The sequence below is a fragment of the Bubalus kerabau genome, chromosome 1, assembly GCF_029407905.1.
Source record: "Bubalus kerabau isolate K-KA32 ecotype Philippines breed swamp buffalo chromosome 1, PCC_UOA_SB_1v2, whole genome shotgun sequence".
NCBI classification, from domain to species: domain Eukaryota; kingdom Metazoa; phylum Chordata; class Mammalia; order Artiodactyla; family Bovidae; genus Bubalus; species Bubalus kerabau.
In genome coordinates, this window is record NC_073624.1 from 52,646,041 (window position 1) to 52,659,636 (window position 13,596).

Consider the following 13,596-nt stretch of genomic DNA (forward strand, 5'->3'; position numbering starts at 1 on the left):
CAAAGCTTACCAGTGTGTCAGCAAAATACAACTTTGAAAGCAAAACCAGATGCCTCCTTGGTGGAGAGTCAGTCTCAATACACAACTGATGTTCTGCTACAGAGAGTCTTAGAGAACCCAGTGTTCACATGGGTCTTCTGTCTCTGACCTTCAGCAGAGATTCTTCTTCTTTTTTAAATTGATTTTTACCCGAGTACAGTTGGTTTAGAAGGTTGTGTTAGTTTCTACTGTCCAGCAAAATGAATCAGCCATACATGTACATATACCCCCTCCCTTTTGGACTTCCCATTCAGGTCACCATAGTGCACTGAGTGGAGTTCCCTGTGCTGCATGGTGGTTCTCACTGTTTTATACATAGTACCTTCTTAAGTCCTCTAACCTTCATGTGCTTCACTTCCAGAGCAGGGGGCAGGACTAGCTCCATTATGACTTTTTCAGGTTGGAACCATTTCTGAGATTCTTTTTTGTTTTATTATGTATAAAATAATCATTTCCCCAAATCCCCAAATATTTTTTATTTCATTCTCTTTGCCTTTTTCTAGTATCTTCTGTGCTATTTCACTTTCATATTTTTATTGAGTTCAATTCACTTTAAAAATCCTATGTATTTGAAAAAGAAACCTTACATAATTACTTCCAAGGGAAAACCAGTATTGCTTTGAGTATAATGAAGCTAATCAAGTTACCCATGTGGATTTAAAGGGGGGACATGTATTTGAGCTCCAACTTTGTAAAAATGCTTAAAATGGTAATTGGCACATACATTATGTCATTTAATTTTCACCATGACATCGTGGGGTTGGATATTATTCCTACCTCCATTTTACAGATGAGAAATGGGGACTTTGAGAAGTTTTAGAACCAGTGGACATTCCCTGTCTTATCATTGTTATACTGTCCATGCGGTGTGGAATTTTAGAGCTGCAGCCCAAGTTCAAGTGGCTCAAAGATGGAAAAGTGTATGTGTTGATTAATATTGCTTTTCCGTTGAAGTGCTAGGAACATGGACTAATCTAGATTTCTATTAATTTTATGTCAGCAGCAATGACAGTTTTACTGGGAGAGGCTGATAGACATCAGTCTGTAAGGATGGGAGTGGGACATAACATAAACACGCTTCTTAGAAGGGCTACAAAGAAAGCGAGGATGCCTAGACTTGGAGCACTCAGGTGTGCATGTGGGGATTTGCACGTAGTGGTGGTGGGTGTCTCGTGTGTGTGTGTGTGTGTGTGTGTGTGTGTGTGTGTGTTTGGAAGCTCATGCAGTGCCCCAGATGCCACCAGCGTTCACAGTGCTGTGTCGGCTCCTGCCTTAGCCAACTTCTTGGAATGTTCCAGGGCTGCAGCTGGTCCCTTCGTGTCTTGATTGACAGGGCATGCTTCATAAAGCTTCTAACCAACTTCCTGCAAGCCAGGCAGGGAGGGGCCTTGATAAGAAAGTGAAATTCAGGGCAATTAAGTGCAATCTGAGTCCCAAGAATGCATTTTCTGAGTGCGGTTATGTGCCAACTGCTTTCTGTGCCATTCCATTCATTTGGGGTGACTTTATAAAACTGGCTTCTTGGCGCTGCATTCAGAGCCTCAGCTGGATGGATGAAATCACTCATTCTATTTATAAGCCTCCAGTGGAAATGGGTATAGGGTAGGACAGAAGTCCTCAGAGGCTCAGCATGGAAGGCTGTCTTAGACTGGCTGAAATTTGCAGATTGCCCACTGGTAGTGCAAGGCAGTGGTTTGAACCTTTAGAGACACCTGGTTTACATTGTCGCTTGCTAGTTAGCTCTCCTGAGATGAATGACCTACTTTCCCTAAACCTCAGTTTCCTCATCTGTTCAGTGGGTTTTTTTAAAAATTGTGATAAAACATCCATAATGTCAAATTTGCCATTTTCGATATTTTTAGATGTACCGTTCAGTGGCATGAAATACATTCACATTGTTGTGTAAATGGGATTTTAGATAGGATTAGATTGGAGAGTGTAACGTGCTAAGGTGCTTAGAACAGAGCCTAATAACTGGAGGTTGTTCAATAAGTGGTAACTAAGTTTATTATTATTATTTTGTATTATCTGCTAATTATCTTGTGCTTTTCAAAATATAAGGCCTATTCTGGTGACAGGTGTTTCTTGGGTGAGGACAGGGGCTAAGCAGTGGATGATGCAAAGATGAGGGGTGGATATGGAACCTGCCACCTGACTTGGGGGACTCAACCTAGTATGCAAGGTGAATTTACATTTATATGTATATGTATATTTGTATATACATATGTCCTGATGTATACATACACACATAAGTAGTATATAGTATATAGATACTATATATATATAGTATATATGTATTTATATATACACTACATACTTATGTATATGTCAGGATATATGTATATACAAATTTATATGTACATATGTAGTATATATGAATATATGTGATAATTCATAATGCATAATATACATATGCATGTGACAGTATGTGTATACATGTAACATATATGCCTTATATGTATATATGAATAGGTGCACACACACACACATGGAAGAGCATTGCCATGAAGGCTAATAAAACACTTCAAGAAACAAAAGGAGAAGAGAGTGATTCCAAGGGGGGTGTGATACAAGAGAAGCAAGGTTAAGAAAAACATTTGGCTGGACCCTAAAGACTTGAAAGTTACAAAGCACCTTGGCCTTCACAATCTCACCTTGATTAATTTTTTTCTTATCATCCTCACAATAGTCCTGCAATCTAGAACACGATAGGGATCATGGGTTTGCATTTTCTTGTAGGTAAACTGAGGCTCAGAGTGGCTAAGTGACCCTGCTGCATGGCACACAGGTGGCTGGTGGTGGAGTGTGGGCTGCAATATGGTGACACAGAGCCCGTGCTCTGGGTCCATTTCATCTAGGGTTCCAAGGTGTGCACAACACAGTTCTGATCAGTGTGTAGGTGATGTCTGGTGCACAGGTAGGTGCATGTACCACATGGATGGATGCCGTGAGATTTTCGGTAGGCCGCAGACAGTTCTCAGAGTAGCAACTATACACTTTAGTGTTCATCAGAAACACCAAGCAAGTGATTCTGTGGGTATTTCTCAGGGTACATCTTTACTGACGTGAGAAGAGAGTCCTTTCACAGAGTGATTTTTAAGTAATAGACCATGCAGTGGGTGCCAAGCACTGCAGTTGGGAGTCACAGGCCCAGTTGTGCAAACTGGTCCTTCTGTGAAAGCTCAGGGCTGGAGAGCAAAGGATGACTCAACCCAGCTGGCAGGGCCAGCCAGGGGCACCTCAGATGCTCTAGTCTGGGAGGTGTGAGCAGAGCTAGCGCAGACACTGACCGCAGTGCTAACAGGCTCCCTGGGTCTCACTTCTCTTTGTAGATTGCGGACTTTGGGCTTTCCAACCTGTACCAGAAGGACAAGTTCTTGCAAACGTTCTGTGGGAGCCCACTCTACGCCTCTCCTGAAATTGTCAATGGGAGGCCTTACCGAGGGCCGGAGGTAAGCAGCTTGCCTGGTGTGTAAGGTGGGGGACTTAAGGGAAGGAAAGATAGGAATACTTAAAAAAAAAACCCATAAAAGCAAGCAAGCAAAACCTTATATAATTATAAAAGCCATAACATATATGTGTATATATATATCTGGAAGAAAAATCCAGAAAAGCCGAAAAGAGAAAATAAAGTTGCCTCCAAATTTCCCCATGAGAGATAACCACTTAATATTTATGTGATTTTTTTAAAAGGGTTCCCCCCCCTCAGTGTAGATCTCATATTTCAAATAATTGAGATCACTATATACGTGTATATCTCACCTTTTATTAACTTAAAATTATCACATTTTCTCAATTTGTTATTAAAAACATGGTTTTTAGTGATGACACACTTATTTATGCATATACCATAATTTATTTAATCACTTACCTAGATTTAGACAGATTGCTTTTAGTTTTTCCCTGTTATAACAAAACAGGCAAAACAGAAAGCAAACTGTCTCAGTCTGCAGTGAATCTTTTTGCATGCATTTTGGACAGCATATATTTTTGATCCAGGAAATATATTTTAATTGCATCTTCTGACTCATGAGAAATGCATCTCTCTATATGCCTAAACCTATCAGGGCCAATGAAAGACATGTATGTGAGAAAGTCCTTTTGAAAATGGGTAAGTTGTGACTGATTACTCATTTTTAGAAAGATAGTTCTATTTGCAGACAGAGTCATCTACTTAGGATCCTTTAAAAGCAGCCGTTCAGTGGATTGAAATGTTTTCTTCCAAATATTTATCTGTTTGAGAGTGTTTAGGGGCAGGGCAAGAGGGTAGAGAGATGGATGCCAAGAGCTTCCATCAACTGCAGTAAAGTCTTTCTAAAATAAGAATGTAAGGGAGGAGCCTAGGATCCAATTTACAAAACTGCAGAAACTCGACACTAAATTTATCATAGATAACGAATGCTCCTGTGATCGCTGATGGTCTATTTCCGAGGTTACAAGCTGGCAGCCTGTGATCTGGCCAGCAAGCATACTTTATTTGGCCACGTTAGTCTTTCTAAAAAAGTGGACAAACATTTAATCAATGGGCGATTTCACATAAAAGTCTATTTTCTGACTTCTCTTGAAAAACCAAAGGCTCTAATAGTGCTGGGCCTGTTTGACTAAGTGGTACCCACTAGCCAGAGGAGGCTGCCTGCTTAAGATGGGTGACTGCCCGCCACAGTTTGCCTTCAAACCAACACTCCACGTTGTACCCCACCTTGTGTCTTGCCTTGTTCATGTTTGTTGCCTGCTTGGCTCTTGTAGCCATTTGGGTTTGCAGCCTCTGAGCCATTTGAAGACGGTGCAGGATTCCTGAATTAGAAGTCCAGAGATCCGTGTTCCCGTCTGACCTCCATCACTAGGATGGTGCGTCTCTGGAGAAACCATTTAACTCCCTTGGGCCTCTCTGTCAAATGGGGCTGAAAACGCAGGGCCCTACCTGTTTCCCCAAATTATAGTGAGGATCAAAGAAGATCATCTATTGAAGAAAGTTCTATGAATTAGGACTGTTTGAAACGGAAAGGTCAGGCTCTGAAGCAGGCCCCAGGTGCACTGCATATCAGGTGTCAGGCCATGGTGGGAACCTGGCTGCCAGGTGCTAAATTCCCTTCCTGGGGTCGTTGCGGGTGGCTGCTCATGGTCTGTGATGCTGATGTTTGGGAAGGGAATCTACTTGTCCTGTCTCTCTCTGCTTCAGGTGGACAGCTGGGCCTTGGGCGTACTGCTTTACACTCTTGTTTACGGAACGATGCCCTTCGATGGTTTCGATCACAAGAACCTCATCCGGCAGATCAGCAGTGGTGAATATCGGGAGCCCACGCAGCCCTCAGGTGCGCACCCGTGGACGGCCAGCGGCTGGGCTGGGCGAGGCCAGCTCACATGTCCCGCTTTTGTGTCGATGTCTGTAAGGAAGACAGCTGCTATTCCTCTTCTCCCCAGATCTTTGCTGAGCTGACTTGTTAGTCCACTTTCCCCAAACCTTTCCACTGTGGTACCTGCAGATCAGTTGTTCTACAGAGCAGGCTAAGAGTCCTGTTTGCTTGCTGTGCAAACTTGGGCAAGGCTCTTACTCTGTTTAGATTCTGTTTTCCGCTATTGGTGCACATTTTGGAAAAGATATTACATGAAATCCCTTCCAGTCTGTGTAGACATAAACTCCCTTGGTAGACTCTAAGTGCACGAGGGTGGCAACTCCTCTTTTTCACACCTTGCCGCACTGCAGGTATGGTGCATGGGTGTTGTTTCATTACCATGGCCGAGAACAACTCTGTCCCATTGCCCCCACCTCCTAGCAAACTCAGCGGTTTAAATGACTTCGATGAGCCATGTCTCTTGGTTCCCAGATTGGTGAGAGCCCCTCTGGCCTGGCTGGGGTTTCTCCTGCGGTTGCAGTCAGATGGTAGCTGAGGTTGGGGCCAATTGTGGGGACACCTTGGGGTCCCTCTGTGTGGGCTGTCTCTATAAGCAGCCTCCTCAGGCCTGTCCCTCCAGGGAGTAGCCTGGACTTCTTACATAGCAGTTCAGGGCTTGAAGATGGAGGAAGAAGTGGCTGCCAGGTCTTCTTAATGTCTCCTTGGAAGCCAGATAAGGTCACATCTGCCATGTTTTATCAGTCAAAGTGACCAAGGCCATAAGCTCCATCTCTTGACAGGAGAACATCATGTAGGTATAGAAGGGGTGTGTACAGGTAGTCGACTTTAGAATGTAATTAACAGACCTTTCATATACACACATCCTACATGTGTACACACACACACACACACACACACATACACACACACAAGTTGATTCTCATTATTTGTGGCAATTCAGTAAAGTTGCAGTGAATGCTGAATTCCTGAATACTGAGCCACTGCTCCTAGGGAGCTACAGGGCTCGACTCCTGTGAGCCTCTGGTCACAACGTTTTTGTCAATGGATCACTCCATGTCCTTGTCGTTTGTACATTTCTGTTTAAAGATGCCTCTTTTAAACTATACTGTTGATTCATGAACATCAAACTCACAGCCAATAGCACTTTAATTCATGCCCGAGAGCAGCTTGCCTGATACTTGTCTGATACCTGTCTGACATTTTCTCTGCATGGCACCTCACAGTCTTCTTGCCCTTACAATCACCAGACAGCACTTCAGCACCACACTAGGGGGCCATTTCAACAGTAAAATCACCAACAAAAAGGGCAACAATGTGAAAAGCATGAACTAAATGGATTAGGAAAAAGACACTTAGAGCACAAGAGCAGAACCAAGAAGACAGGGCCTTGTTACCTGGCTCTGGCTCAGCTGGGAGCACACATGCACAGTGGGGGCAACTCATGTTTTGCCTCTCTGTGGAAAGCACCCCAAGTATTAATTTGGGGGTTACAAATACAGCTTAGTGAGCGGGCAAGTTTACAAATACAGAATCTGAATAATGAACATTGACTTATTTTATATAAATAGATATAGATATACACATATCTATATCTGTATATATTTTTCAATGAGCCAACCTGTGGGGTTTGTTGGAGAAAATTCAGGGTGACCTCTATGGTAGCCTTTTTGGCTCAATAGCCAAATGGTCCCAACACAGTTTCTGGCACATTACAGGGGTTCAGAGACTATTTCTTGACCAAATGAATGAACATCCTGTTGCTGTACAGAGGTGTGCCTCACCCCCGGCGCCGTTGCCAGGCCCCTGCCAGCTACTCATTAGCTTCATAAGTAGCAGAGGGGAGGTGGCGCCTTCCCGGGATATAATTCAACCCCCACTGGGGAAGCACAGTTTGATCTTAAAAGGTGATTTATAAGCTGCGAGAGTCAGTTGGTTCCTGTGGCCTCCTCAACATCCCTTTGGGGCTTTCCCTTAAGTCTTTGGCAGCAGAAATTTGCAAATGGAATTTTTCAGACGGGCCATAAACGGATAGCAGATAGAGATCAGCTCTCTGATCCGACAGCTGGGTAGGCTGTGGATTATGTCAGAGAGGGATAGGAGGTGAGCGCTGGGTGTGGGTGTCAGCCTGGCTGAGGCCCTGGGGTTCAGGCCAGCCTTGAGTACAGTGCCTTTCAGTGCCCAGGTGTGCCAGCTATGAGCACCGCTCCATCCTTCTCTGTCTCTCCCTCTCTGATAAGAAGCCTCCTTTTTTTTTTTTTTTTTTTTTTGCCATTTTAGCCCTAAAATTCCCTCTCTGTGCTGACATACTTTCCCAATGACTCGAGCAGTGTGTATTTATATAAGTCTACCTTTGGAGGACTAAAGAAAGTCATGGATCTACACCTGTTTCCCTTTTGGTAAGATGATACCCACCAAAAGAATGGTGGGGCCCTGCTTGGGCTTGGGCCTGGATTCTTTCCTGGTTATCTGGTCTTCCCCATTTTATAAAGATCTGAGTTGATGGAAAGCTCAACAATTTGACATTGCGTCACCTGTGTGAAGAAGCATGCCAGGCTGTGACGGCACCCGGCCCGTGGCTCTGAGTCTGGCTGGTGCTTTCTGATGTCCAGTCTGGAAGGCTGCAGCTTGCCGCTCCACAGTGTGGCTGAACTAGGGCTTCCTTTGGATTTTCCTCAAATGAGTGTCTCCTGGAGTGTCAGCCCTCTGGCAAAGCCCAAAGCTCCCATAAAATGTATTGTTCCTAGAATTCTCTGGTGATCCAGTGGTTAGGGTTCTGCACTTCCATGGCAGGGGGCATGGGTTCAATCCCTGGTCCATGCAGGGCATGGCCAAAAATAAACAAAAAAAATGTATTGTTCCTTTTGCTTCTTGTCCCGTAGATGCTCGAGGCCTCATTCGGTGGATGCTGATGGTGAACCCTGACCGCCGGGCCACCATCGAGGACATCGCCAACCACTGGTGGGTGAACTGGGGCTACAAGAGCAGTGTCTGCGACTGTGATGCCCTTCACAGCTCCGAGTCCCCACTCTTGGCCCGCATTATCGACTGGCACCACCGTTCCACAGGGTTGCAGGCTGAAGCCGAAGGCAAAGTTAAAGGCTTGGCCAAACCTGGGGCCCCTGAGGTCGTGCTGGAGCGTCAGCGGTCGCTGAAGAAGTCCAAGAAAGAGAATGACTTCCCTCAGTCTGGCCAGGACTCGGTGCCTGAGAGCCCATCCAAGCTGAGCTCCAAGCGGCCCAAAGGGATCTTGAAGAAGCGGAGCAACAGCGAGCATCGCTCCCACAGCACTGGCTTCATCGAGGGCGTTGTCAGCCCGGCCTTACCGCCCACTTTCAAGCTGGAACAGGACTTGTGCCGGACTGCCGTACCCCTGCCAAGCCCCCCAGAGGCCGAAGTGCCAGGTAAACTCAGCCCCAAACAGTCCGCCACGATGCCCAAGAAAGGCATCCTGAAAAAGACCCAGCAGAGAGAATCGGGTTACTATTCATCCCCGGAGCGCAGCGAGTCTTCGGAGCTGCTGGACAGTAACGATGGGCTTGGCAGCAGCATCCCCTCCCCCAGCCCCCCGGACCCGGCCAGGGTGCCATCCCACAGCCTCTCCTGTCGCAGGAAGGGCATCTTGAAGCACAACAGCAAGTACTCAGCGGGCACCATGGACCCGGCCCTGGCCAGCCCCGAAATGCCCACACTGGAATCCTTGCTAGAGCCGGGCGTCCCTGCCGAGGGCCTCTCCCGGAGCTACAGCCGGCCTTCCAGCGTCATCAGCGATGACAGCGTCCTGTCCAGCGACTCCTTCGACTTGCTCGACTTGCAGGAGAACCGCCCCACCCGCCAGCGCATCCGCAGCTGCGTCTCTGCCGAGAACTTCCTCCAGATCCAGGACTTTGAGGGGCTCCAGAACCGGCCCCGGCCCCAGTACCTGAAGCGGTACCGGAACCGGCTGGCAGACAGCAGCTTCTCCCTCCTCACAGACATGGATGACGTGACTCAGGTCTACAAGAAGGCGTTAGAGATCTGCAACAAGCTCAACTAGCTCTCGGGGTGCAGGGGTGGGGTGGGGTGGGTATGAGGGAGAGGAGTGGGAATGATGACTGGGCTCTGGAGCTGGTTACCTCTTTGCTGGCCGTGACAACAGACTGACAAAGGGATTGGTGCTGTTTGGCTTTGGCCAAATTTGAAAGCTGAGTCAGTGCCTATGTGGGAGAGGTGGGCAGTTGGCCAGTCCTGCTGACTGCCAGTTAGAATTGGGATCCTAATTGGCATTTTGCTTTATGGCATCTCCTAGGGGACCAGCTGTCCAGGGGAGGTGGTGTTGGCCAGCACTTCCAGGATAGGGAGGGAGCATATGGGAGAGGAAGCATTTCTCTAGAAGTCATCCACATGCTTCTGGAGGAGGGCAGGACAGACTATAGCCATCTGTTGCAAAATCTCTGAGAGCTTGCTCCTTCTCATGTTATTAGCAGGCTTGGTCTGACTGCCTAGGGTGGGCATGTCAATTTTAGTTATCTGAGCTTGAATCAGTGATCGATTGATAAGGGCTGCTGGGTGCATTGGTTTGAGTAGCCCAGTGGGAAGGAGTGCTGTGATTGATTAGTAATGGCTGTCATGGGGATGGGAAGGGGTGCGGTAGCACTCATGCCTTGTAGTTGTCATCCTTGACCTGGCTAAGCCCTGGGAGTGTTAGTGTAGATCCCATGGGATCTATGTTGTCTCTTTTATGCCACCATGGGGCATTTTTTAATTTGCTACTCTACCTTGAATGGAAGACAGGGCCTTGGTCAGAGAAAGAATGCTCTGGACACTGCTAAGGACTTAGAGTCAGCCCATGGTGATTGTTTGGCTTCTTGTTGTCTGCCTCTTCTTTCCTAGTGTCTGCCTGGCTCTTCAGCACAACCTCCCAAGGGTGGACAGGGGGAAAGTTGGTGGTGTCAGAGGTCAAAACTATAGTGTAGAACAGTGCTCGAGACCCTCTGTGATCTTTCTAAATGAACGAAATTGATCCATACCAGCAAGGGGGCAACTTGTCAATTTCTTTAATGTCTCAATATTAACTGGAATGCTGCCTTGTGGGTTCTCACCTGCATGAATGTTTTGAATTGGATGTGATACTGGCTATAGTCTCCAAAGGAATAACTGACTCAACTATTTACCCTATTTACTCACAGTAAACAGTTTCCTCATCCACTCAGTGTAGAATCCTCAGAGGTAGGCGAGTTTGCTTCCGGGAGTTAGTGTGTAGGTGGGATATTTGAAGGAGGAAAGTCAAGTCAGGCAGAAGGTGTTTTCCCCCTCAAATCTAGGTATTCTGTGTCATGGGTTTGAACCCCTAGACTTTGAGGGAAAGGTTCCAGCCACTCAAAATGAATAAGCTGCTAAAAGAGCAGAGTGGGTTGGGAGGAAGAAAGTGGGAGAGGGAACAGTTCCCTGGACGTCTTCCTGATGGTTCTGGAGAAGGCAGACGAGAGGTGTGACAGGACTCTTATCTTGAAAAGTCACATAACTCACTTGTGTAACTCCTGGACACCCAGATTGCAGGTGAGAAGACATCACTCCCATGGTGCGACATCTTCAGATACTGAGTTTGGGATTGATGGTCATATTTGGGAGTTTGGGACGACCTCAGATTCTATTGGCCCCAGCTAATTGAAACTCTTGTTTCAAGATGGTCAACTTCTGAAAGCCACCTGGATATTTAAGAAGAACTAGTCTTGGGGGGTGTTTGGGGGAAAACCAACATGGAGAGCTGAGATGGAATTTACCTTCAGACACTAAGAACATTGATTAGAATGAAACTGCCCTTTGCCAAAGGAGATGGCTCCAGTTCTCCCCTTGTCACCAGCTCTGGGGTTTTGGCTTGTGCATCCCTTCGGGTTGAGCCAAGTAGTGTAATATGGGAAGCTTTGCGGGTTTCCTTTCATTCAATTCCACCTCCTTCCTGAACTCCAATATAGGTTCAAAGGGAAAAAACCTATAGCTAGCAAATTGTATGTGGGATATGTGGGTGCGTGGAGGGCATTCTCCAACCTCTAAAGCTCCCTCTTCCTTGTATCACTTTATGCAACCTTTTCTGGACAGCCTATACTGCCACATTGCTGGTCGCTCATGCATGGCAGCCTGTCTAGTTGGTAGCTGTCAGTGTGACTTAGGTATAACATCTACCTACTGGTTGATGTAGTTTCCTTTTGCCCAAGTAATTGTGTCTGTTTGGTATTTTCCATCCTTATAATCTTTAAGTAAAAGTGACACTATTAAGGAAAGTCATTCTATCCCTAACCTCCAAAAGAGAAAACACGTATTTTCTCTTTCTCAGCAGACCCAGACAGTGGATTGTGGCAAAGACGGTTCTCCACTCAGAGGCAGAGACTGCATTGAGTCCTAGTCTGCTGGTGGTCTTAGGCACCTGCAGTATTTCAGGGGCTGAGTTTTCTCTTTAATGAGGGCTGGATTAGCTGGTCTCTGAAGTCCCTGCCTAGTTCTGACATCCTGCTAACATCCTCTGATTCTGGATATGATGTTGACTCTGTCCTTTTAAAGAAAGAAAAAACTTGGAATAGAGGGAAAAGACCGCAAAGCAGCTCCCTTCCTTCTTAAGTAAGTCCTCTCATCCCTTCCAGCCAAGGAAATCATGCTTGATTTATTTCCATGGAATTACAAGTGAGAGACACTTTGATGACCTGGTGGACCAAGCAGGAGATTCGAGGTCAGCTCTCCTGGTCCTTTCCTTGCCTCCGTGGGCCTTTTCAGTGTCTTAGTTTACACATCTGCCAAAGGAGTAGAGTTAATACTTCTTTTTACAGGTAAATTTCAAGGCATGATCAGTTTTCAGGAAGTGCTTCAAGACCTCAGGTGAAATGAAAATGCCAAGTGCTCTCTGAATTTCCATCCCTGTTATAAGGTGCTGCTTCTGCAGATGGCAAAGAGTACCTTTTGGGGTGAAACTCAGGTGAGTGTAGGCCAAGCCTGTTGTCTTGAGTACAAATGTGAATGACTGACTGACTGCTTATTGCCAAACTGGAAATGTTCTGTAGGGATTTACTGGCATGGTATCATTCCTAGAAGAAAAAAAAAAAGAGAGAAACTTGACTGCACATTTTTTTTTTTTTTAATCCATGTTGTGACTTTTATTTAATTTCTATTTTTTTTGGTAATAAAAAGTTGACTTTTTTATTTGAATTTGTCTTTTTTTATTTATTGGTCTGAAAGGCATTTCAAAGGTATTATAATAATATATTGGTGTAATTTAATTGGTGCAACATGCTTTATGGCTCCAGTCAAAATTGGTTTTCATTCATTTGATTGGTTTGAGCCCAGGACAGCCTATAGGGGATTAAAAAAAAAATGCTGGATAACCACCCAAAATGTTTGTATTTTCATTGGAAACTGATTTTGTTTTTGTTTTTATTTTTAAATTAAATAAATTGCCATGAACTGAACTGGAAGCTTGTGTCTTTATTTGGTTGTTTTTCTCTTAGTTAAGAGATAGACTGGGTATTAAGTAACAGAAACCCACCCATTAGCTTAAGCACAAAAGGGAAATTTCTTCAAAGTTCTCAGAAGAGGAAATGTAGCTGGCAGTGCAGTTGGAACCAGGAATTGAAAAAGTAGGATCCAGGCCCTCTTTTCTGCTCCTTCTCACAGTCCGATTTTATTATTCTGTTTCCATAGCCTTACTTTCTTCTCCCAGGTTTTAATGACCCACCTTGGCTTACCCGATAGCTTACAAATTCACATGTTCTCAGTTCTAGTTTCCAAAAAGTTGACCAGGTTCCTGCAACCTGTACTGGAGATAGCATCAAAGGTTAACTCAGCCACACTTGCTTCCCATGTCAGCCTCCTCTGCCTGCACCCTGCCAGGGTTCTCTCCATCTGGGCAGGTGTTGTCTAGTTGCAAAGAAGTGTCAGACTCTTTTGTGACCCTGTGTACTGTAGACCACTAGGCTCCTTCTGTCCATGGAATTTCCCAAGCAAGAATACTGGACTGGGTTACCATTTCCTTCTTCAGGGGATCTTCCTGACCCAGGGGTTGAATTCATGTCTTCTGCACTGGCAGGTGGATTCTTTACCACTGTGCCACCTGGGAAACCCTGTTGTAGAGGTTGAATCAAATGTGACATGTAAAGGGTAGCCAGAAAATAGAGCTGGCTGGATTGCCACAGCTAACATATTGTCAGCTATGTCAGTGAGGTTATGTGAGGTTAATGTA

General features: G+C 45.6%; 1 protein-coding gene across 1 annotated transcript in view; it reads left to right on the top strand.

Moving 5' to 3' along the window:
- The window catches only part of NUAK1 (NUAK family kinase 1), a 78,158-nt gene extending 65,334 nt beyond the window's left edge, over positions 1–12,824 (top strand). The window contains exons 5-7 of the mRNA XM_055574893.1: positions 3,372–3,491; positions 5,219–5,351; positions 8,273–12,824. Of these exons, the coding sequence (XP_055430868.1) occupies positions 3,372–3,491; positions 5,219–5,351; positions 8,273–9,426 (1,407 nt within the window). The 3' untranslated portion in view covers positions 9,427–12,824. The remainder of the gene's footprint in view (positions 1–3,371; positions 3,492–5,218; positions 5,352–8,272) is intronic.
- The last annotated feature ends 772 nt before the right edge of the window (positions 12,825–13,596 follow it).